General features: G+C 38.6%; 1 protein-coding gene across 4 annotated transcripts in view; it reads right to left on the bottom strand.

Annotated features, from left to right (window-relative positions):
* PRDM5 (PR/SET domain 5) overlaps nt 1-26,953 on the bottom strand; it is a 206,063-nt gene that overhangs the window by 10,681 nt on the left and 168,429 nt on the right. For 3 of the 4 annotated variants that reach the window (XM_047857411.1, XM_047857412.1, XM_047857414.1), the window contains one exon: nt 439-543. In XM_047857411.1, coding sequence (XP_047713367.1) covers nt 439-543 — 105 coding nt within the window. Of the gene's footprint in view, nt 1-438; nt 544-17,558; nt 17,707-26,953 lie in introns of those variants that run through there. The other variant, XM_047857413.1, reaches the window with a different exon arrangement.

The following is a 26,953-nucleotide window of genomic DNA, read 5'->3' as shown; positions in this document are numbered from 1 at the left end:
ATTCATGTTTTAGAAACTCATTGTTTGGCTGTAGCAAAATCAGTAATATCTATGGCCTGGTAAACCTCTGGTTTACCTGCCACTAACCTGTCAAAGATTTGGGCAGACATATGAAAGCTGCCTGGAATCATCATGAGTTTATACCTTGAAAGAACAACTCAATTGCATTAAAACTTTGGGTGCAGATGTGCCTTAAAGAAAATCGGTTAATCTGCTGCTAGCAAACTAGGATGAACAAAATTATGAAAAAGTGGTTATATGGATTACATCAAAAGATGCAGGCAGCACAAGGCATTAACAGAAAGACCAGCACTGCAAAACAACACACACCCATCCATACACACCCAGGTGCACAGATGCCTTACTCGCACACATGCACACAACACACACATCTGTCACCGGAGAACACTGACGGAAGAAAAGAGGAACCAAACTCACATCACACTGAAAAGGCTTTTCTCCGGTGTGCGTCCTCTTGTGCTCATCCAGGCCTCGCTTCTGGCTGAAGGCTTTGCTGCAGTCTGAGCACTTGTAAGGTTTCTCCTGCAGTCAGCGACAAGAGATCGCCATGAATTTAAGGGAACATAAAGCCCTCCTTATAAATGTATATGTGGTGTGTGTGTGGGGGGGGGGGGGGGGGTATTTTATCTAGTTTCGTCAGGTGCTGCAGCAAATCCATGGGGTTCCAGAAGTTATTTTCAGAGGAAACAGGACTACTCGACATCTGCTGGACAAACTGAACTACTAGCTCATGGCAGTTCACAGCCCCAACATTAGACTGCACCACTTTTCTTTGGGAAGCAAGGTTCTGAATGATTGCCATGATCTAACTGCTCAAAGAAGTGAACTCTTAAGTTTTCTTTTGGTCTTTGGGGTCACAAAAATTTACTGAGATATTCGAGACCCTTGATCTAGATGGTGCAACTTGTTTACTATCTTGGAGGAATTCCTGGGAATGAAAACTTCAGAACAAAATTTTCATCAGATTTTGGGGTAAGTTTAAAAAGATACAGCTCAACTGTGGTTTAAGTATTTTCATTTTTATTGCCCAATCTTTCTTCTTACGTAGGATGTTCTTTTGTAACATCTAAATTATGTTTTTAAATGAGGTATTTTTTAATTGTTTGTCATAGGCTCTTAAGGAAAAAAAATGTCTTCACAGGAGAAGAAAAAGTGTTCACATTCCTCAGCCGACTTTGATACCAAGAATTTGTATCACCAGCCTTTTTGCTTAGAAAACAGATTAACATTGTTCCATTAAAACAGCCAGTCATTATCAAGCAGTGCATAAATAAAAAGATTTGAGGGAAAAAAGTAAGATTTCTTTAAAGTAAACTTGCAATGAGATTTTTTTCAAATACATCTTCAAAAATGTTATAAAGTTTTAAAAATTGAGATAGTGTGTGTGTGTGTGTGTGTGTGTGTGTTCGTATTTAATTTCATGTTATGTAGACAAGCTCCATACACATTTTCTGCTTAGTATTTAAAAGAGTATTATAAAAATTGTCAGGCCTAAAAAAATGGTATGTGAAGAATGAAACAGGTATGTGTGTGTCCACTGGCTAGGTCTTACAAAATCAAACATTACTAGTGCAGGTGTCCCTCTCAACTCTCTCCCCCAACCCCTCCACTCCCTAACTGCAGCACCTGCCCACTTCCTCAGAGGTGACCACAGTGCTGGATGGTGAACTTATCAGTCCTTTGTTTTTCTCTGTTTTTACTGCACGTGTATGGAAGGATCTCTAAACAAGACTTAGCATTATTTTGCTTTTTAAACTTATTTAAATAGCATCACACTGTATATAAACTTTGTGAGTTCTTTTGAAAGTTACTTATTTTTGCTCAACATAATCTTTATGGGCTTCTAGTCCTCAATTTTATTTTGTGAACATATGTAGTTCCTACTCATTCATTTTTAGTATCATATAGTATTACATTCTTTTTTTTTTTCAACGTTTATTTATTTTTGGGACAGAGAGAGACAGAGCATGAACGGGGGAGGGGCAGAGAGAGAGGGAGACACAGAATCCGAAACAGGCTCCAGGCTCTGAGCCATCATCAGCCCAGAGCCCGACGCGGGGCTCGAACTCCTGGACCGCGAGATCGTGACCTGGCTGAAGTCGGACGCTTAACCGACTGCGCCACCCAGGCGCCCCATATAGTATTACATTCAATGGCTACACCACAATTTGCTTATATACATTATCTAGTGATGGGAAGTTCATTTTTTACCAAGTTTTCACTCTTACTTTGCTCTGAATTTTTTTGTATGTGTATACTTGAATGCAGAGAAGTGTAATTCCCTGTGGTGTGTGTATCCAGAAGTGGGTTGCACCTTCAACTGTTTTAGGAATGTCCAAAGTCTACAAAGTGGATAAACCATTTTACACTCCAAAATTCAGTATAAATGTATCAAATCAATATGTTGTACCCTTTAAACTTATATAATGTGATAGGTCAATTATACCTTAGTTTAAAAGAAGGAGGCAAAAAATAATACAGTATTAGTGTTTGCTTGGTATATCCATTTTTTTAATTTCAAACAGTCTATATCCTTAGATATGAGGAATGTCTCCATAAATAGCATCCAACTGGATTTTTTTTCAAACCATACTTGTATCACTTTTGTTAAGATAACAAGTTTTGCTTCTTAATCTTCATTAATATGTATTATCATTTATTATTATAATTACCATTATAATATATAATTAATGTATCTATATATTAATATTTGTTATTAATCATGTATTTGAATATATTTCTTTGTTTTAAATATATCTGAATATATTTCTAACATTTTATTTTGTGCATTGATTTTATCTTGCTTGTTTTCAAAGTTCTTTTCCCCCTATAATTTCTTGTACGTTTTAGATTGATAATTTTCCCCCTGTATTATCATAGAAGTTATGAACACTATTTCTATCCTCTTAGTGGTTATCCTTAACAGTTCTACCATGTACATTGAACACAGCTTAAAGATGATCTATGTTTTCCCTTCTACTGAATAACAAGTCCTGTAGAATGCTCCTGTCTTAGAGGTTATGTGTAATAGTGTTTTATTTGTATCTTTATTTTTAATGCCCAATATGGAATCATTATTACTTTACACAATCAGTATGGTTTAGTTTCACACATGCTTAAAAATTTCTTTACTTTTCATGCTTTCTTGCCTATCTGACCTTCACAGGATCTGATGATGGTAAATTCCATTTTTATTTGATTGAAAATGACTTTCTTTCTTTTTTTTTTAATTTTTTTTTCAACATTTATTTATTTTTGGGGCAGAGAGATACAGAGCATGAATGGGGGAGGGGCAGAGAGAGAGGGAGACACAGAATCGGAAACAGGCTCCAGGCTCTGAGCCATCAGCCCAGAGCCCGACGCAGGGCTCGAACTCACGGACCGCGAGATCGTGACCTGGCTGAAGTCGGACGCTCAACCGACTGCGCCACCCAGGCGCCCCGAAAATGACTTTATTTCTTATTTGTTATTGAAAGTCAACAAATCCAACTATATGTATAACAGACCCTATTTCTCATGTCTCTTACCCTCCCTTTACCATTTCTATTGTTTTGTATTGTACTGTATGCAAGTTCTTTAGAATCAGTTGATCAATTATCTTCAGGTATGAATAAATTGTTAATAGAATCATTTGATTTTTAATTTGTATTATATTTTAATTTTTTTAAAGTTTTTATTTGGTTCTTTTCAATTATGCTTAATTGTGGATAAAATCTTTTTTACTCATGTTCTTATGTGTATTTAAAAAAATATTCTAGGCATTTATATAATTTACTTCATCTGATAAATCATTATCTTAAGCTTTTTGGATATCTAATTCTGCTATTTGTGGTTTCTCCTGTCTCCTGTTCATGGCTCTTGTTTCCTTGGGTGTTTCTGGAATTTGGAATCACGGGCTCATGTTTGGTGGTCTTTATCTGTTAAAATGCTGTGACCCCTAAGTTGAGGGTAAGTCCCTTCAGACAGCACTGTGTTTGCTTCTGCCAGGCATTCTGGGATGCTATCAATCAAAGACCATTTTAAGTTTATTTCTTGCCTTAGGGTTTTCTGGTCAGGGAAGTATTTTAAGTCTGAACTCTAAACACACTTGAGGCAAAGACTGTGGTTATAAACTCTAAGGAGAACTCTTTTCTCTAGCCAGCAATTACTGAGACAGTTAAATGTCCCAAGCACCTCTGTTTGCCAAAGGTAGATGATTTCCAGTCCCTGACTTCATTTTGAGTGTGGTTTTTCTAGGGTCTCAGCACTGTGGTGGGATGTGGTTCCATCTTGCCGCTATAATCTAAGCCCAGACCTTGCCTCCCTTTCCATCACCATTCAAAACCAAAGCTTGAATTTACAGATACTGACAAACACCTTGTAAGGTGCTACATTCTCAATGTGATCATTCTGGCACTCAGCTTCAGTTTTGTTTGTTGGATTCTGGGGATTACTGTTACCTTTTTCTTTTTTAAGTTCAGGTATTTGCTATTTGCTTTACTATATCCAGCATGGATAGAGTTTTGTATAAGGTCTCTGTGTTTTATTTTTTATTTTTTAAGTTTTATTTATTTATTTATTTTGAGAGAGAGAGAGAGAGCATGTGTCTGCGTGAGCAGAGGAGGGGCAGAAAGAGGGAGAGAGAGGGAATCCCAAGCAGGCTCTTCACTGTCAGCGCAGAGCTCAATGCGGGGCTCAAACCCACAAACTGTGAGATCATGACCTGGGCCAAAACCAAGAGCCAGACACTTGACCGACTGGACCACAAAGCCCCCCAACTTTCTTCAAGTTTTATTTATTTATTTTGGGGGGGAACTCTGTATTTTAAATGACTGTTCAAAGTTAACAGAAAAAAAATGCATTTTCTTGGCAGTCCAAAAAATATATTTCTTTCATTTAGTCTAGATCAACACAATCTCTTTTCACATATTGCATAACCTTTGGTGCCTATTATTTCTTCAAATATTGACCAGTTTAAAAAAAAACCACACACACAACTTGAAAATGTAGTTGTTAAGTATTTAAATTAGAAATTTCTTAGGGTTGCTGGGACTTTTATTATATCTAAATGTTTTACTTACCTAATATTTTAAAAACATATAAGGAGATACCCATATGATGTATATGAGAAGAAAAACAGGAAAGCTTTTCGCTCTACAATTTATCTAGAAAACAAGATCTTATGAAGAAGTGAGAGGCACATCACTGCAGCGGCTGCAACGACAAGTGAGTGTCTGGCAGAGAACAACCCAAGACCAATTATCTGGATGACGTCCTAAGAGGGTAATAGGAGGTTTCCGGGAAGAAAAGCCGTGAAAAACAACGTCTCAGCATCATTGATTAAGAACATCCTTCTCACTCATTCCCAAATCTCCTCTCAGGAAGTACTTAACTGTCTAGGTGAGTACCCTGCAGTGCCCCACGGATACTGAGAAAGGTTCTGAACCAGTGTATGGAGATTCTAGTGAAGTGCTCTTGCGGTTATCATGCGAGTTTTCAAAAAACCCAAATGTGTGTTATGCATTGCCTTGCAGTGAATAAATAATGTTTTACACACACACGTATATCCACCCACTCATATACTGGCATTTTTCAATGGTTTATTAACACTATTGGTGATTATTTCAATACGCTTTATTTACAAATGTCACAGAAATTGTATTACCTTCACCTATGTGTTTTCTCCCATAAAAGACGCTGAAAATACAATAACTATCACGTGTTTCTGTGCGTGTGTTGGCAGGAAAGCTGGGGCTGAAACTTATAATGTTAGGGAGGTTCCTCCAATTCAAACAATTTGACAATTACAGTTGGAGGAGGGACCCATTTAATGAAGCAGTTCTGCATCTGCCTGGACTCCCTCTTTTCTACCAAGAACCGTTTGAAGCTAAGGATTTCCCGGGGTTTTGTCCTAAGATTATTAGCTCACAAAGGCTCTACAATTACACTTCAATGTCGGTCTAGAAAGAAAGGTTCTCCGAGTCCTTAGGCCACAGCAAAGTATAATAACAAGAAACCCTGTTTGCCCTTCATATGTCTGTCCATTTCTTCTATCCCTGTATCTTAAACAATATCCAATTTTCCTGAAGATGTTGCAGGGAGGGTTATAATTCCTGACAGATTTGGTCAAAACGTCTTACAGGGCTCCTTGGAAAGACTTTAATGCCCACCCTTGAAAAGATCCCACTCTACAGTGAATGGTTCCAAAGTGTTAGGAAATTCCTGCTCCAGTAAACAGCTTTTATACCAGAGGCAGAGCCAGAAGGTCAGAGATCACTCACCTCAGATTTAAGAAAACCAAATGAACTGAAACAGAAAGAAAAAAGTGCATTTTCTTTTTCAGAAAAAAAAATTCCTTTTCCCCCTTTCTTACTAATTTCTTCCCAACTAATCCTAATCAGTCACGTGAAAGAAATACCACCTCTCACATGGTAACCATAGTTGGGCACAGAGAGTAAGCTGAGTGGTACAAAGATACCTATACCTGTTCCCCCTCTCTTTTTCTCTGAAAACCGTGAAGAAAATCATATAGCCTCTAGAGCTTTCCTAAGTATGCCTAGTCCTAAGTTCCCAGTCCAGAAGAATCTACGCTTGGAAGTAAGAGAACTTCAATTTCTAATTGCGGCTGCCTGCCCTTACCATAGCTTCTTTGAGGATGACAATAGTTAGGTAATTACATAGTGACTGACACAGCAAGAGACCATGTGACACAGAAAGCTTAGGAAATCTCTGAGTTATTGTCAGGTTAGGCAGCAGAGCTGGGGCTGAACTCTCTGCTACATCCCCAAGTATACACTGGAAAGCAACCTGCAGGCTGGTGTGGCTGAACGGTTCAAGCTAGTTTGGATGCCACTGGACTTCCAAAGGTCGCAACACTCCTCCCCCATGAAGAACTCATATACTATCACCACTTAACATTACTCATATCATAGCTCCATTACTTCTCTTCCTCTATCTTTTCCTCCATTTCAAAATCTTTAATATGGGCACAAAATCGGATTCAGTAAAGTATTACAGAAATTGTAGCACTGTTTCAGAGTGGAATATGTAGTATAAATTACACATTTGAAGTCATTAGCTGGTTTAACTGAAGACAGAATGATTAGGCCCTTGATTAGTTCTGTTTCTCAATGATTACACAGTTTAACTGACAAATAGCTTGTCCTTTGTCATCGTAACTGGGGAATCGTTACTAAATGGAGGCAATCTATTTGTCAGTTAAACTGTGTAATCTGTCAAAAGTAGAATTAATCAGTAGTCTAATCAGTCCACCTTAATCAAACAGCTTTTGGCAGAATTCATTCAGAAGGTAGGATTTATAGAGTTCTACACCCTGCACCTTGCTATGTAGCTAATAAAAAGTCCTAGTTTTGTGCTGTTAATGCCTATCTATCTATCTATCTATCTATCTATCTATCTAAAACTTCAGAAGTTGTATTTTTTTCCAACAAGAACTGAGTTAAAAAATTTAAAAATCATTTTAGAAACAAAGTCACATTTAAAAAAAATCTTGGAGGTATCTCCAAATTTCTCTAAATAGAAATTTGTTGGAGGTTTCCTCTTAGTTTAGCCAAGGATTGCTTGCCAGGAGGTAAAGAGTCATGCCCTCCACTACACAGACTAGCAAAGACAAGGATGGATGGTGGGCAGATTACCTGCATGCCACAGGTACACATTCTGAATATTACCCATGGTTGTTTTTATGTCAGGCCCAATCAAAGAGAAATAGAAAATATAGCAAATGAGCTTTTTCCTTTGTAGTCAGAGGCCAAGGTATATGGTATAAGGAAGTCATAGAATGATGGTTCATAAATGTTCTCTCATGACAGTGGTAGCCTGACTCCAATAAAATTGAGAAATACAAATGAGTAAGCAATTATAAGAAAACAGGAAGATTAGTGAGGATGGTGAGGAGTATCAGAGCCTATAGTATTGTGAACATATATAAACACAGTTGCCTTATGACAGGGTTCAACCTATAAGCAAAAAACATCGGCTCCTTGGTTGTTATACAGTGTGTGAAGACACTTGATGGACAAATCTTTCCTCTACTTGTCTTGCTCAAAGCTGTAACAAGGCCAGAGTGTCCATGCTGTTAATGAAATAACTTCCATGTGAGCAACTTGGACACCAAATACAATCTGAGAGAAGAAACTCACTGAAGAGGAATCAGATGTGGAAATAAGTCTCGTTTTCTCTCTCTCTCTCTCTCTCTCTCACACACACACACACACACAAAGTGTGTTAGGATATAAAAGTTATCTTTTGTTCCAAATGAATTTCACTGGATTACTTTTTCTAGAGTAGATATTTCTAGCTATTAATATTTATCCTATTAAAGTTCAGAAAAAATGACTTTTGTCAGATGATAATTTCCTATTTCTAAGTTTAAAAGAAAATCCTAAAAACCTCACGAAACAGAGATTCGATGTGAATTTCTTAAATACAAAATTTCTAAATAAACAGACATTTTGTACATTTCTAGTTTCCCATTTTCTCAGTTACTGCAGCAGTGGTTGAGTTTCTACTCTGGCAGAGATGAAATGGGCAACTTGTGGCTAAATATAAAAGCATCATATATTTTTTTATGTTTATTTTTGAGAGAGCAAGAGAGACGGAGGCAGAGTGTGAGTGGAGGAGGGGCAGAGAGAGAGGGAGACACAGATTCTGAAGCGGGCTCCAGGCTCTGAGCTGTCAGCACAGAGCCAGACGCAGCGCTCGAACTCATAAACTGAGAGATCATGACCTGAGCCGAAGTCGGATGCTTAACTGACTAAGCCACTCAGGTACCCCCAAATCATCTTATTTTTAAAGCATTTGGGACAAAGTCATTTAACCCTCAGACTTTTCCATCTGCAAAATGTCTCACTAATCTCCAAAGCAGAATGTGGAGCTTCTTGTGTAAGGAAAGATCACATACAAACAGCCTTGAACTCTTGCCAGGCTGCACCCTGATAAGACCCATTTGCCAGACCTTCCTGAGACAAGGCACAGGCGGCCTAAACCATCCACTGTGGTCTGGCGCAAGGTTTCTCAACCTCAGTATCATTGATATTTAGGGCCAGATAATGCTTTGTTTTAGGAAGCTGTCCTGTGTACCCACTAGATGTCAGTAGCACATACCTCTCCTCTCCAAGTTTATTCCCAAATTGTAATGACTCAAAATATCTCCAGACATTGTCAAACATCCCCTGGGGGTCAAAATCACAGAATTACCATACAGTAAAGTACTTTCCGAACTATCCGCTGTCAAAGACTGTGTTTTTCCCAGTGTGTTGGTGACCACTACTTTTGTGAAACAGGTTGAAGTTTGAAATTACTTAGATGCACAGCAATGTCAAAAAGCTGCAAAAGTCCTAAGTACTTTGTCACAATTTCTGTACCTATGTCATCACAGACCAGAAACAAAGTGGGCTGGTACTGGTCTTCAAGCCACACTTTGAATAGCACTGGTATAGAATAAAAATATCTTTGATTACAAATGCCCATGATTTAGTTGTATCATCATTTAAGTGAACAAGTTATATAATACATCTTACATAAAGCATAACTACCAACAGAATTACATGTAAACCTTGAATTAAATATCCTTTTAATATTACATATAAAAATTCCAAATTTTTATGGTTGGGGGTAGCAGAAAGGTTATAAATGGAAAAGAATGCATATTTGTTGAAACTGGGTGGGGTTACATGGAGATTTCATTACCCTATTCTCTTTGCTTCTGTGGGCTTAAATTTTTCCTTATAAAAAGTTAAAGTATTTTTAAAAAAATTGTTTTCATTTTATTCTAAAACTTAAAACATCATTCTCCTTCTGCTTCAAGGATCTTGGCCTTGTTTTAGGGAAACCGTTTCTGGTATCGCAAAGGTGGATCCCGTAAACATTAAGTCCTCTCAGAAGTTAGAAATGCCTGCTCAGAGACGACCTGGTGCTAACACTGACTGGTCCCACCGCCAGCCACACAAACTCAGCCTGGTGAGTAGATTCCCCACACTCAGCCTCTTCCCCCCGCAGCCCAGCATGCTCAGGTTGTTCACTCAGATGTGTGTTCAGAGCAGGGGGTCTCTTGTGCTCTCGTATATAATAGGGTCGTTTGTCTGATTGGGTCAACATCATACGTCACGTGGCATTTCGCATGCTAGATCCTCTGAGAATAAATGAGAGCTCCAGGCCGCATCCTGCAGTGGCCCTGACACTGACCAGAGGTCAGGCTTGACGTGTCCCTTCAGGGTGGCAGAAACTATGAAGCTCATGCTGATATTTCCAGATTTTTCCACTGTCCTAGGAGCCAGCTAATTCTCTCGGTAAGACTGGCTCTGTGACCAAAAGATGACTACCCAGTTCTATAAAACATCTGGTTGGCAACAGAGTTGCAGGTAGAATTTAGAGAAGGCTTTGGGAGTGTGGCCCCACGGGCTGCTGTTACACACAGCTGAGGGGACAGATCTATGGCCCACAGTGCGGCATGCCATATATCTAACAGCTCCTCTTAATGGCCCTGTTTCTGAACACGCATGTGCCACCAGCTGCACACAATCAAAATGCACCAAGTTTCCCTCTAACGAGCAGCCTTGCCTAGAAAACTTCTTTTACAGATGTTTATAGCTTTTGTGGCTTTTTATTCACCATCTTATTTTTATAGCTGGTGTGATCTTTCAACATATGACAAAACATACCCATGGCCTAGTAAACAATGCACCTAAAAATTATAACTCTTAGGGAAGCTTACAGAAAGCTAGGAGAATATTTAAAGCAGGTTTCTACATAACACATCCGTAATTGGTTTTGCATTGTGGCTAATGGAAAACACACTTTCTAAAAACTAGGAAAATGAATTGCACAATTCACATATAGAAAACTAAAAATAAGCGCAGTAAACAGAATATAATTCTTATATTAAACTGTTGTATACAAACTTTAAATAGAAACAAGAAGGCACTCCATCCCTTTTTAATCCACTCTTGAAGCCCAAAGAATGATGTGTGTAAATGAAATGGCTAGAATAAAGTCTGGTCACTTGCAGAGAGGGGATAGAAGAGGTTTTCTGGCATAAAGCGAGCAAAGAATTATCCGAACCAGCTCAAAAACCTTGCTTCCCTGGGGCTACATAGGTGACTGGGACCGGGACTCATCTGGAATGGTGAGGCAAACTGACCTGACTACACTTTTCCCTTATATTCTCCCAGTCTCTAACCTATGGATTGCATTCCTGCCTGCACTGAATCACCGAGGGAATCTTTTTTTAAAAATATCAATACCTGGGCTCCATTCTAAGAGAGCCTGATTTAGCTGGTCTGGGTGTGGCCAGGCACTGGCATTTTTTAAAGCTCGCAAGGTGCTTCTAATGTGCAACCCAGAAGTGAGAACTTCTAACCTGGTCCATCATCTTCTCGAGTAATAACTGTACTACTACTAATAAATATAACAACAGCAACAATAACTTTTTTTTTTTTGAGAGAGAGAGAGAGTGAGTGGGGGACATGGGCAGAGGAAGAGAGAGAGACTCTCAAGCAGGCTCCATGTTCAGTGGGGAGCCCAAAGTAGGGCTGGATCCCACGACCCTGGGATCATGAGCTTTGCCAAAATCAAGAGTCACACACTCAACCAATTAAGCCACTCAGGTGCCACATAGCTTCTATTTCTCCTCCTCTTCCTATGATTCTCTCCTACCAAGGCACTATTATGCGTGTTAACAGAATGTCTAGTTCATGTTGGCTGGTAAAGTGCTAGAAACTTTTAAGGATTTTTTTTTCCATTTCATTGTTAATTTGGAATGGTTATTCTCTCTTGCAGGTGAAGCTGTATTAGTTTTAAAACATGACCAAGGTTACACCATAGGGTAGAGAGGACACAACTCAAAATACGGCAAGCTTACTTCACAGCCAGTGTCTGTAGTGACCTTGTGTTGTGGCTTCCTAACCACCCGAACCCCTTCCGCCTGGTCAAACACAGTGGAAGAGACTACCTGGTCCAGCCAAGAGACAGACTGTTGATTAGGCTAAGCTGCCTGCACATGGAATCACCTGGCAGCTTCAAAAAATGCTGATGCCTGTGACCCAACCCCCAGAGAGTGTGATTTCATTGCTCTGGGGTGAGGCCTGAGATTTGGCATTTTTAAAAGACTGTAGGTGATTCTAACATGGACACACATTTGAGAACCACTGGGCTAAGCCAATCATGGCAATTCCACTTCCTTTTCAGTGATGGGCTTAGATGTCACATGTCACATGACTGTGGTTATTAAGCAGAGTAAGGTCTGTGGGGAATTCTGAGAAAGGCTTTTCCTGACTGTCAAGGCCGACATGTACAGAGGTGATGCCTGGGTTGCTGCAGGCAGCATGTGAGGAGTTGTGGTAGCATGTGAGGAGTTGACCGAGGAAAGCAAGAGAGATGAGAGGAACCACTCAGAGGAGCCACTGAAGACCTTGTGGAGCCATTGCATTGACCAACCAGGAGACATCCCTACCTCTGAATTCTTGTTATGTGACTTAATGAATATCTTTATCATTTAAGGTCCTTTCAGGGGGGCTTCTGATTACAAAGGAATGGAAGTATTCTACTGTCTTTACCTTCCCAATCATCGCACCATATTCCACCGACCCTATGCTAGTGACAGAGAATACTTCTAGCAGATTGAAGCATAATGCTACAACAATAAGTCAAAAACTCAAAGTCAGTGGCTGGCTATTAAAAATGACGAGGTACACAACATCCCAGTCTAAGAGCCTCAGCTCTAAAAATGGAGTGAGTGTTCTTTTGGACAGCAGCATTTTTCTTATACATATGAAGAAAGTTAGAAAGGAGCTGAAAATAGGGGCGCCTGGGTGGTTCAGTCGGTTAAGCGTCTGACTTCGGCTCAGGTCATGATCTCATGGGTTCGAGTCCCACCTCAGGGTCTGTGCTGACAGCTCAGAGCCTGCAGCCTGCTTCAGATTCTGTGTCTCCCTCTCTGTCTGCCCCTCCCCCACTCATGCTCTGTCTCTCTCAAAAATAAACATTAAAAAAATTTTTTTAAATAAAAGCAAGGAGCTGAAAATATATTTGCTGATAAGAATTCTGAGAACAATGTGAGAGTTGTGCATTGTAAAGAATGTTCTTTGTAATCCTTGAAAGAAAAGGAATGCTGGTTAAGTGAAAGTGCATTATTATTTAAATTATCAAAAGGGAAACTACTTCTTTGCCTGCATAATGACAAATTGTTTAGATTTTTTTCCTCAAAAATCTTACAAAAGAAGACTAATCGTATAAAGAGGACATTTTTTCATAATAAGGAAAAAGTGATTCTCACCAACTTACAAGATTATAAATCAAACTTTGAAACAGAAATTCAAATTGTAACAAAAATATGAGGAAATGTAAGGGAAAAAAGTAGAAGGGAGTAGAAGGGAAATAAATATGATAAAAAATATAAAGGATATATGGAAAAGATAAATGTGTGCATACATATATACATAAAGATAGATATAGATATAGATACAGATATAGATAGTGTCAAAAAAATTGAGTTTCACTTAACAATCAGAAACGAGGCCAATCATGGAAACAAACTGCTGGAGCTGTGAGAAAACAGAACACTAATGTGACTGACTTATTCTTTTGTCACATACTGTCTTCAACATTTCTGTTTGTTGTATACTAAAAATTTGCTAATGAAAATCAAAGTAGGTCTTGTAAGTTTAAAGCAGCCTCAATTTTTGTGCATGTTCTAAGTTGTTTTATCTACCTAAGGAATATTTCTGCAAAAATTAGTCTCAAGACACGGTAATGCACCACCAAAAACAAACTTAGGAAGAAAAATATTAACTACTTCCTCTAAAAAGGTACTTTTCTATATGTGAATTAGTCAAGCTTACTTATCAGTTAATTTCAACGTTTCAAGTTCTATTTACAAGTGATCTGACAGCAGTCAAGATAATCCCCGTGATCAGACGATGGCGTAATTAAGGGTAAATTCATCAGCAAAAGTTTCCATTGTGTATTGAGCCAGACACCTTGTGGAAGACATGAGGTTTGAGACATGGTCCTTATCCTCAAGAAGAATCCAACGAATTTGAAAAAAAAGACAGGGTAGATGGAGTAGATGGAGTTGAGATTTACTTGTCCATCAACCTTCAGTTTGTGTGGCTACACAATATGAAATACAATATGCAGCAAATACCAATATCCCTGTCAATTTAGGGGTCATAATACAATGGCACACGTTACAAAGAATAATATGAAATGAGAACACAATGCATTTAAGAAGCAGATTCAATCAATCCACAGAGAACTGATTTAATTCAACTTGCCTACTTCCAAAAATAACAAGCATGCTTTCTGACATATGTGATGGTGGCAAGTGTAATCCATCTTTGAATAAAACTATAAGGTTTATTCAGAGGTCTGTAGGAGAAAGGAATTATGTAAATGCAAAGCCTTAGAAAAGGGATATCTAATTCTGAAGAAATAACATACTTATCCCATTACATAACTTTGAAAATAATAAGCAGAAAGGTGCTATCACACATGCAACTAATTCGCCCATGGCCAACAGAGCATTCATTTTAGCCAAGTTCATGTCAACAAGTGAAACACAACCATCAAGGCACAGGCAGAAGTCAGAGGAAATCATATCATCAATATAAATTACATCTCTGACTCAACACACTCCACAGATGGCAACAAGCTAGTAGCATAGACCTGCCCCCTTCAAACCTCAAAAATGCTGAAAAAAACCAGCCTGTCTATTTGCACAGGTGAGGATTCCACAGTTGTCCTGGCAGAGACCTTGCTAGATTTGAATGCGCTCAAGTCATACAATGTTTTCACAAAAAGTTAGCTTAAAAATTGAAGGAAAGAAGGAAAGAAAGAAAGAGAGAGAAAAGAAGGAAGGAAGGAAGGAAGGAAGGAAGGAAGGAAGGAAGGAAAAGAAAGAAAGAAAGAAAGAAAGAAAGAAAGAAAGAAAGAAAGAAAGAAAGAAAGAAAGAAAGAAAGGGAAAAGAACACAACAGCATTATTGGAATAAGTGAGAAAAGTTTTGTTTTCCAAATTTGAATATCCATAAACATTTTTACCCCAAAAGCAACAGCAGAACATTATTTTTATTCATAAAGTTAGCATCTTCACTCTTTACCCTTTTCATTTGAACTGTTTTGTTCTGCAAGTAAATTTGAGCTCAATCTTCTTTTGCAAATGGGTGAGTTTTTGTGAAAACTTTTTGTAATCTCTGGTGGCACTACACAGCAGGCTGATAAATACTTCCTACCATGTGCAAAATACCATTCCTCCCCCCAAAATAAAATGACCTACTGTCATCAGCAGCAATCAGTAACAAATCAGATTTTGCCTTTTCTTTTTCTTTTTACATGATGGTGACTTCATTCACTAGCTTCTGATTGTTTGGGGTTCAGTATGTTCCTTGAGAAGAGACTTCTCATTAATTTATTTTAAGAACTATGACTAGTATGACCAACTGTCCCCATTTACCTGGGACTAGCCCAGTTTCAGGCCTTAAAGTCCCACATCCCAGGAATCTCCTCACTGTGGGCAAAGAGCAAGGTGATGCCAAGTTGGTGTCTATGTTAAACAGCCCACCTGAATTGGGGAATACCAGCCTGTTGTAATGTCCCATTGACACACCATCTAGGGAACTACAGGCATCATCCGTATAAAGTCACTCAGCTGTCACCTGATAGCACAATATGCTAAACACAAGGCCTGCCTATGCTACTCCTTGCCCTCTCTCCCGCTCTCTCACCCTAGGTACAAACAGAGTCTTCTGCCTCCCTAGAAGGATGGACTCAGCTCCTCAGTGACTGTCACTGCTGAGAAGAGCAGCTTCCTGTCCCTGCTGGCATTAAGTTAAGATGCTGGAGGATGAAGGACGAAGGATGAAGAATGGCTGAGGGGTAAGAAGAGTAATACTTCGGGGTGAAGTGCCAAGGTTTTGCTTGGGCCAAGCAAAATGCTTTTTGACTCAAAAAGGTGGTTCTTGTTTTGTTGTTTTGCTTAAAGGAAGAACATTTGCAGAGAGCTACTTATGAGCTATCAGAGCGACTCAGAAATCATTCAACTCATTCTCTCCAAATACATTAGGTAAAAGAAAAGACTTTGAATTGAGGGAATTTCCTTGTGGTTACTATTTTCCAAGACACAGCAAGTCTAATAGAATTGCAGATCTCAATTCTGAACCATTTCTTTGCATACTGGGATGATCTTATTTAATGTTTTCCTTCTTCACATTTATTCCTCGATTTACATGTACCATCCCTTCAGAGTATGCTAACACGTTGGAAAAGAATTGCTAGTGTAATCTCTTAGAGATTTGTTTTCTCTTTTTACACCTGCAGGGGCAATAGTTTTTCTCCTAGTAGCCAGATATTCTTCAAATCAAATCAATGTAAGTAATACATTTAGTGGAAGATTCAGCTAACAGAATTCTTACTCTGCACACCAAGGAACGAAGCTGCAATGAGGCCCAAATGCTCAGAGAGAGTTCAGTGAGTGTACTTCTTTCCTATCAAATAAAGTACATAACTAATCTCCAAGGACCGCTGTCCAGACAGGGGGGGAAAGAACATACATTGGTCATCTCAAGACACAAAACCGAGGGTGTGGATGGGCGACAAGGCAGGTCTCTGGGGCTGTAAACTCAGTATTGCATGAAAAGGAACAGACATTTGGCATGTGGCAGCCGTAGCACCCGCAACAGCTCTTAACAGGACAGATGTTGGAGAACTCACTCATGTCCTGCCAATGGGGAAATATAAACAGAATTTAATAATGTAAAAATTCAAAATTTAGCCATTGAGTCATATATTACTTGGTGATAAACTGTCCCGCATGTTAAAGACTATATTGTAGATGGAATGTCATTTTTTTGGCAACTGCTTGGTATACTGCTTACATGTCTAGAAACACATGTTAATTTTTGTTCCTTCACTTCTGTTGCCTCTACCAAGCCAAATATATATAATAGACTGAAAGCAGTCGTGTACATCACATTCTGGCAAAATGTTGATTTTAACTTATACTGGAAGAGTGAACCAAATACATTCATTCACTGAATAGGAGTTGCTGAAATGGCAAGCCACATACATAAGGGAGGTGTATGTATATATTTACATACATGATATGTACACATATAGACACGGTGGATGTGATAATGACAAAGGCTTGAGTTTAACAGAGTTAATTCAAATTAATTCAGTGTAACACATATTGAGACCAGTCCTAGGAAAGCCACCAGAATTGTCCCTACTGATGTGCTGAGGTTTGGCACTGGGATCCAGCCGGTATCTGGCACGAATGCTCTGGGATGTTTGAGACCTGGAACAAGCCCAGGCTTTAGGGCTTTAGGGATTTAGGGCTTTAGGGCTTTAGGCCTGGGCAGCTAGGCAGTCAGGGAATCTCAAGGGTAGACCTAAAGCTGCTCAAGGAGATTTTCAAGTGTCTGTCACTTTTTACTAAAGCAGAAAGCACTTTATACTCTGAAAGCACCACTGAAGAACTCAGACCATCCGTTTTCTGCCATGATAAGAATTAGTCCTTGGATGAGTGGCTTCTGTCACTCACAGCTTTACCCTAGCCCAACCACTAACCCTGGAGTGAGGGGCTTCAGGTATGATTACCAGCCTCCTGCGTCTGTTGCCCATTTCTTCTTCCTCATGATTTCCAGAACACCAAATCCCAATTCAGTAATCTGCCCTAGGCATCTGTTACAATCTAGCAACAAAAAATCACAAGCAATCAGCACCATCATAATCACTGTAAAGCACAGAGTTACGAAGCAAAGAAAAACTTTAGAAAAACAAGGTATGTGTTTGATAGGTCTTTAAAGTACAAAAAAAAAAAAATTAAAAATAAAGTACAAATAAATAACATTTCATGACTAAAATTCATTGAGAAACTGCTGTCAATTTTGGTTCCTATTATTTCTATCCTATTATTTCTATCTTGATCATATAATGATACAGGAAACTAAGTTGAAAAAAATACCAAATATATTTATATTGTATATGTGTATTTATAAAGTTACAAAGTCTATATTTTTGTATATTTATAAACTTATAAACACTAGATATACATTTATATACTTATTTTACATATTTGTTACAAATAAATTATAAATTATACAGTTATATATTCTGATTCTGACTCCATGCAATGATAACTTCAGAGAACACTTAGTTACACTAGTACTATTCAAATATTCATAAAAATAAAAAGACCTGGGGTGCCTGGGTGTTTCAGTCAGTTAAGCATCTGACTCTTGGTTTTGGCTCAGGTCATGATCTCATGGGTTTGTGAGATCGAGTCCCACGCTGGGCTTTGTGCTGACAGTGCTTGGGAGGCTGCTTGGGATTCTCTCTCTTTCCCTCTCTCTCTGCCCCTCTGCCATGAGCACTCTCTCTCAAAATAAAGAAACTTAAAAAAAGAGACCAATTGGTTTGTTCTTTAATTGAATTCTGTTTTTGTTTTGTAAGCACATGATATCATAGAACTTGCTATACTCATTTCTTGTGTAGAAACTCTTATCTTTCACTTTCTCAACAACAATACCCAGCCCACATGAGTATTCTGCCTTGTGTGGCATTTGACCAATGGTATTAAACTTTTAATATTCATACTTAAATACTCTCTGGAAAGAACTAAAGTCATAAGGAAGGATAATAGCTGCATTACAGATTTCCTACAATGAGTAGACAAAGTATTAAATAGAAAATATATGCAACAAATATGATTTCACTGGAAAATACCCAAGTCTGTGACCCCCAAAAAGATAATTTACAATTGAGAGCTGAAGTTGAGGTGAGAACTGAAGGAAAATTGGATTTTATAAGCAGCAGGAATATAAGTTTAAATATTCTTCAGGGGCAGTGGGACAAAAGCCTCCCTAGCAGCTATGACTCTAGGACCCCAGAAGGAGGCAATCTTCTCTCCACTGAATCACGACTGATACAGGGCATAAGGATTTAGTCTTAAGCACTGAGTGAAGAGAGAGTCAGAGCCTTAATGTTTCTTAGGGAGGGCAGATTTTTGGGTCAGTCAAATTGTAATGATATTCATGTTCTTAGAACCACTAACTGCCTCATATATTATAGTGAAAAATAAAGAAACCAAAGAATAAAGCCTCTTTTATGGAGAAAAAAAAGGTATATCCATAACTATAATTTAAACTGAAACCAAAATAAATGACCTTGATCCTATAGGCCCTTTGCTTCCTTCATGAATTTAAGAATACATTTCACTCTAATATCTAGAGTTACTGAAATCAAAGCATTTAAAAAACATTCCTGACCTCCTTAAGATGAAGGCAGTATGGCTAAGAGGCCCAATAGGTCCATCAAAACCATTATTCACTCAATCTGACTACTGGGCTTGATATCAACTTTCTGTGTGGCCTACTAGGAGTCATTACTGGCCTAGATGTATCTTTCTGGAAAAATATTATACCTAAAATAGCCTAAAATATTATACCTAAAATAGATCTTCAAAGATTTGAAAGGTTCTTACACTGAAAATGTTGTTTTAATTTCCAATAATGCAGAGAAACTGCAAATGAGGAATTTACATAAAGTAAGAGGACTAAATCTCACCACATTGGAATTGCACTTATTAAAATGGATTACAAGGGACATGAAATAGCCCTCCTTGATAGTTTTCAAAATATTAATAATATTTTACCAAAAATAGCTTAAAAAGTGCAAGTGAAGGGAAAATGCCTGTAGAGGTCATACTGGTACTGTTGAATAATTTTTAATGAGAGGTGTCTTTGTGACAGCCATCTTGGGACATTCTCCAGCAAGACACTTTATAGCATGAATACTGGAGACCCTGAAATGTGGGACGGGGGAGTGCAGTGGATTTAAAAGGTACTATAGCAGCAACAAGTTGTTTTTGAACTGAATAAAAAATTAGCACCAGTTCTCTTAGAGTATTTGAAAAGACTGGTTCATATAATATGGAAGGTAAACCTTTAAAACATCTCGATGACTATATAGTCATAATAAAGAATAAAGACTGTAGTGATAAAGATATCTAATTTCCAATCTCTGTGCTGCCCACTAGTCGTATGACTGGACAAGCTACTTAACCTCTCTAAACCTTACTTCTCTCATTTGTAACATGAGATTTTACCTCTATGTCATAAGATTTTGCTTATCATAATGCTTGGCTTATCATAATAATAATTCAATAAGGGTATTTTATATATTATATTCACTTGCTTTCTTCCATGTATTATCAAAATATGCACATAAATAATGTAATTCAAAATTGAAAAAGACACACAAATTATTAAAATATAATTGGGGTGATTTTATGAAGAAAGGGAATTATGTATGAGCCTCAATATAGCATTGTTCTTGAAATCCATTAATGGAACCTTCATATAAATAGATAGTCCTTTATTTCAAGATTCCTATGATACTTTAGTAATTAAAATCCCTGAATAGAATGCAAGATGAATATAAAATCCTGTTTCAGAGAGCAAATAGTATGGAAAAATGTATTACTTTTCTAAGAATAATGTTCCCATTTCTTTTAAAAATTAATTGTATATTGCCTATCTTAAAAACAAAGAAAAATTCTCTTTATACATTTCACACAGCATGTACTTTTCTTTAAATCCCGAAGTATATTATTAAGGTCTAAAGATAATACAGTGGTAGCGAAGCAGCAATCATCATTTAGCTTAAATGCTAAATATTTATAGAGTTTTATTTTAGCTAAATCTGCAAACTGCTGAACATAGACTCTTTGTGGATACAGCACGTTCAGGTTCTGACACCACTCTGCCCCATCTCTTACAGGAACGGGTTCAACTGGATACAGCAACCCCAAGACAGTACATCAAGTTTCCACTGAGGATACCATGGGAAATGAAGAGACAGTTGTGTCCTAAATTTTGTCCTCACAGTAGTAATAGTAATAGCTACAGCCTTAGCAATTGAGGTATAATTTCATTAGTCTTAACCCAAAAGACAGTTTTTGTAATATTAAAAAAATGATATAAAAGATGTAAAAAATGTTAGTTTAGGGTATAGAATTGCTTGGAATGAACACTTGTCTTTACATCACAGTTTTGCATTTCTAAGCAGAAAGCACCTAGGATCCTTGCTTATCTTTTCCTTCATTCCCTCGCTGGGAAACAAAAGTCTGTGTTGACTCATTACTACCCACAGCATCAATCAATCATATCTTCTTGTCCCAGCACAGAAATCTCCATGTGGTCTTGTGGAACTTGCCTCGTCCCCCACCTTATGCTGCAGTTCTCTCCAACACACACTGCGGGCTCTACCCAACTCACAAAGCTTCTTGCCAACTTACAAAGCACAACTTCATAACTTGGCACACAGTGCTCAGTTGATTTGGCATGCCCTGCCCCCAATTCTGCTCTTTTCCCTAGAAAGCTCATACCTATGCTTTCTGACCCAATTCAAACTTCTTCAGTGAACTCTACCTGGTCTCCCTCGGGTAAAGTTAGCTGCTATATTTCCCACGTTCCAATGTTCCTGTCACACACTGATCCTCTCTCTGAAACAGTATGCATTTTATTAATGTATGTTGTCTGTCTCCCCTCTGGGTATGCAGAAAACTCCTGATGGCTGAGAACAAGTCTTAGAAATTGTGTCCTTTCAACATCAGTGAAGATCTATTTAGGAAGTCCATTTTTACAGAAAAGATATATAAATACCAGTAGGCTTATGTATGACATTATAAGACATAAAATTATATTGCTGAATGATTGAATGAACAAATGAAATAAGCTCTAAGGAAAAGAACAGAGAAAAGGAAAACTGTAATATACAACTGAAAAGAATGAATGAATATAGTATAAATAATGCCATCAGTAAAATATGTCCGTGGCAAAAGTGGCTGAGAAGCCTGGATAGAAAGTGATGCCTGGGATGCTTAGATGGTTCAGTTAGTGAAGCGTCCGACTTCAGTCCAACTTCAGCTCAGGTCATGATCTTGTGGTTCATGAGTTCCAGCCCTCCATTGGGCTCTGTGCTGACAGCTTGGAGCCTGGAGCTTGCTTCAGATTCTGTCTCCCTCTCTCTCTGCCCCCCCCCCTCTTTCTCTCTCTCTCAAAAATAAACATTTAAAAAAAAACACGAAAAACAGAAAGTGACACCTGACCAGGGGCTTTAAGAAGACCTAAGATCTCCTCAGGGAAAAGTTAGAGTGGGGAGAAGATAAAAGAGGCCAGAACACAAAGATTATTTTATTTGTACCATCAAGAAATACTGAAGCAGATGCATAAAAACACAGTGAATTTGGGAGAAAGACCCATGGTCCAGACTGGCCAAAGCCCAGGATGTATCTGTGTTCTCGAGAAGAGAAGGGCTGGACGGTGGAGTGGCAAGTGGTATGACCAGTAGGACACAGGGCACCTCTGGCTACACTATCTGGGCGTCAGTGAGAGCCACCCTGGGGTTGCTTCTGTTTGTTTTCTTTAGTGACTGAGACACGTGACAAAATCTGAGTCATAAGTATTACTGTGGCAGTCATACATGGGATAGAGTATACCAGTGTTTCTTTTAAAAAAAATGAACGTTTATTTATTTTTGAGAGACAGAGCGCGAGCAGGAGGGAGGCAGAGAGAGAGAGAGAGGAAAACACAGAATCTGAAGCAGACTCTAGGCTCTGAGCTGTCAGCACAGAGCCCCCACACAGGACTCGAACTAATGAACTGTGAGATCATGACCTCAGTCAAAGTTGGACGCCTAACTGACTGAGCCACTCAGGTGCCCCAAGACCAGTGTTTCTTAAATTGTTTTGTAGAATGCTAGTCCCAGGAAGATGTAGTAGAACATATACACACACGTCTCCACTCACTCACTCACTCACTCACTCGCTCACTAACTCTGCTCAAATTACCATGGCAAACGCTAGGTCAAACAAACTATAAGAGATGTCTTTACTGCTGGACTTTTCAGAACCTGTGATATGCTTGTGGAGATCACACAATTCCGAGGAAGACTGCACATATGGTTTTTCTACGTAATACTACAAATTCCTCTCCTTTGGCTTTGATGCCACCTCTTTTCTCCGGGTTCTCCTTCAGCTTCTTTGACTGCTTTTCCTCAGTTTTCTTTTGGAGGATGTTCTGCTACTCAATCATTTTCTCTTCATTCCATGGAGACTTCATGAATGAGCTTTCTACTCCCTCAGACTAAACTCCCATGTTTTTCCTGACACCTTCTCTGCCTGCACTCTTCTCCTATAGTGAGGCAGGTGCCCTACCTATGTGGGTTCACAGCACCCTTGGGATACTTCTATCATGGTCCCTGCCATGCTCTGATTATCTCCTCCAGATGCTCCATTCAGAATCTTTAAGGACTAGAACTTTTCCTTAACTCTTCCTTGAATACACAGCACATAAGACAGACGCTAACTCAGCAAAAGTTAGCTGGCCAACTGAAACTAAACACATGCTTTCCTAAGTCTTAAAAAGTTGCAATTAGAAACACACCACATTGGTCAAAGAAAGTTTCTTTAATCAGGAGTTCTCCATATATGCAACAAATATTTAAAGTCGTTGGTAAGCAAAGTTAAATAGAAACTGTCACAGAAACCTCTATGATAAATTCTTTTGTTTTTAATGTTGAGGGCTTTATGTGAGATGATCAAGAAAAGCCATATGTCATCCCCAGTATTCGCAACTTAAGACACAGGGATCCGATTTTATTCCCATCATTCAGGATAACAGTAATATCAATCAGTTAACCAAATACTTCATAAGTAATCCCTTCAAATGAAAATCTGTCTGAATTTTACATTACTCATAAGCTCAAACCTTCTCCAATACCTCAGTTAAAATATCCCAGCTGTGGGAATAGTCCGACTGAAGGTTACGTGACAGATAACAAAAAAGTCACTTGCATGATATCTGTCTCATGTACCCTATTGGGGCAGGAAAGAGTTGCTCATTTAAATGCTGAAAAGAGCTCTCCTGTCAGCTCTGGAAGGAGGATGGGAAATACGGCCTTTTGATTTTAGGCACAGATACCTTATTCCTTGCTGTAGAGCAGTGGGAAAAAGAAGGGAGACCAAATGGATACTAGGAAAAAGGCTCTAGGAAAGGATTTACTGTTTCTCCAGGGATGCTGAGCCTAGGAGTATTTTCCTGAAATGTTACCTTATCCCTACCCAAAGCTCCCAGGACAGAATAATCAAAACTTATCGGCAAGCTCAGTTGAGTCTGAGGTATCACTGAATCAGAGAACAAAGAAATCTCTAAGATTTAAGAACAAAGTAATTTGATAATTAGAGTGGGGCTGGTTCTGGCCACTAAGCAGCTAGAAACAAAGTATTTAGCAGTGTCTGACAAAGCCAAAATTCTAAGACTACTGACCTTTCAATGTTGAGGGCGTCTCAACTGCCCGCATCATCTGTCCTCTACTTACTCTGTAAGCCTTCTTTCTATCATTATTATTTATTATTATACCCTCTGTATGCTCCAGGAGCCACCACACAAAATTACCTGAAACTCCCAGGCACCTTGTATAGAGATTCAACCATGTATCCCTAGTACCTAGCACAACTCTGGCAAAAGGTATGCATAAAAAAACATTTGCAGAAGAAATAAGTTCTCCTCTATCCTGGAATCTAAGAGAGACAACGTTTACATCCATGGTCACAACCTCAATTCCTTGGAACAGTGATATATCTGTGTAAATTGATTCCCCATTATTAACAAAGTACTAAACTTTGCAAATAATCTACAACCTTTTCTACAAATGAGATGGGTTTTAATGCTTTCCCTAATAACATTAAATGAGAGCATAACTGTTCTCATTCATCTCCATCCCAATGCTGTCTCAAATGAGCAACAAGCAGCGGGAGATAAGGCTGAAGCTTGAAGAATTTTACATGGTCTATGCTGTAGCCCAAGGTGCATGGCCCACCTGAACTTCATCTGTCAGGACAGCTAAACAGAGCAGTATGGCTCCATCAGAGGACCACAGACTTCTAGCTTCCCTCTTTCTTCCCTCTGAGAACAAAGTCTTTAGAGACAGATAATAAGAAAGGCCCAAGGGGGCAGTGAGGTATATGTCAACATGGTACATTAAGCACAGAGCAACAGGGGGATAATCACCTATTGTTGCCTAGAGAGAAAGAACTGCCTCCCATTCACTGTAACCTAGGGAAACACAGACATGCAGATGTTAACAGGAGACACCAACATTACAAAGAAGTACCACTGTGACACTGGAGAGGGTCATGACAAAGGCACTTCAGGACTTGGCTTGGGATCCAGCACTTCCCCACTCCATCACTTGGCACCCTTGTTATTTTTTGACTTAAAATAACGTCCTTATTGTTCGCCTTTCCTAATGGACACGAGGCAGGGCCTGTAATACTATGGTTTCTGGCACATAGTGGGCACATGACAGATATCTGCTAAATGCACATGCTCTTGTCTTCTCATACCTTTTGAGTATGAGAAGGAATTGTTGATTAAGCAAGAATTACACTTATTATCATAACCAGACTCCAAACTCACTGAGGGTGAGGATAATGTCTGATCTGTTTATTGCTGTATTCTCGGTTTGTAGCACGCTGTACTCCTTAAACAAATGTTTGTTTGAAGAAATGAAGAATGAGTGAATTCATATACCTTATCTAGCTATATATTTGTTGGTAAATTTGAAATAGTTCACTTCTGATATAATTTTACTTCATTCATTCAAATCAGTGGTCTGATAACCACTAGGAGCCAGGCACACAGATGCTGAGAAAAAGGAGCTGTAATATTTCTGTCCACACGGAAGTCAAGGTCTAAATAAGAGAAAGATATAAACAAATTGTAACAGTAAGTTTGTTAAATTCAAAAAGAGAGGTTTGTGTATTTCAAACAGCTTCAATCAGAAAGTGTCCTAATCAGGAGGAAAGTCCTAACCAAGGAACATCCCAACTAACCTGTCTTTTCATGGTCATTACATTTGAGCAGAGACCACCCATAATTGTGTTTGCCAGACCACCATCCCCAAAGGCAAGAATTACACACCAGAGGCCCCCAAACAGCTAGCATTCCTGATCTAAATACTGCCAGAAAACCCAGTTTCAGACTCTTTGGTTGTCATTTAACTTTCTAAAAATTACTGAAAAGAAAATGTTATGATGGTGATGAGCCTGTTCACTTCAGCCATCCCAATATCACACCAATTATAAAGCCTACTATTTAAAATTTTTTTAATGTTTATTTTTATTTTTGAGAACAGAGAGACAGAGCATGAACAGGGGAGGGTCAGAGAGAGAGGGAGACACAGAATCCGAAGCAGGCTCCAGGCTCTGAGCTGTCAGCACAGAGCCCAACGCGGGGCTTGAACTCATGGACCATGCGATCATGACCTGAGCCAAAGTCAGACGCTTAACCAACTGAGCCACCCAGGCACCCCTACAGGCTACTATTTAAAAGAAAGCCCTTCGTTTAGCCAATTTATACAATTTTTAGTATTACATAAGCAGATGTGCCATTAGACTTTGAATTCGTGAATTAAGTTGTATATAAGTATAATGAGAGCCTTTAAAGTTTACACATTTCTGGGTCTCTCAAATCCTTTTTAGAACAGCAAATGCCTTTATAAACAATTGTCTGTACTATTTGTTAAACTACATATGTATTATTTATTTATTTATTTATTTATTTATTTATTTATTTTTATATATTTTTATTTTTAATTTTTTTAAATTTACATTCAAATTAGCCTATAGTACAACAATGATTTCAGGGGTAGATTCCTTAGTGCCTCTTACCCATTCAGGCCATCCCCCTCCCACAACCCCTCTTGTAACCCTCAGTTTGTTCTCCACATTTATGTGTCTCTTCTGTTTTGTCCCCCTCCCTGTTTTTGTATTAGTTTTGTTTCCCTTCCCTTATGTTCATCTGTTTTGTCTCTTAAAGTCCTCATATGAGTGAAGTCATATGATATTTGTCTTTCTCTGACTGACTAATCTCGCT

Source organism: Prionailurus viverrinus, chromosome B1 (assembly GCF_022837055.1).
Source record: "Prionailurus viverrinus isolate Anna chromosome B1, UM_Priviv_1.0, whole genome shotgun sequence".
Classification (NCBI taxonomy): domain Eukaryota; kingdom Metazoa; phylum Chordata; class Mammalia; order Carnivora; family Felidae; genus Prionailurus; species Prionailurus viverrinus.
The sequence above is the reverse complement of the archived record's forward strand: the minus strand, read 5'-3'. Positions and strand labels throughout refer to the sequence as shown.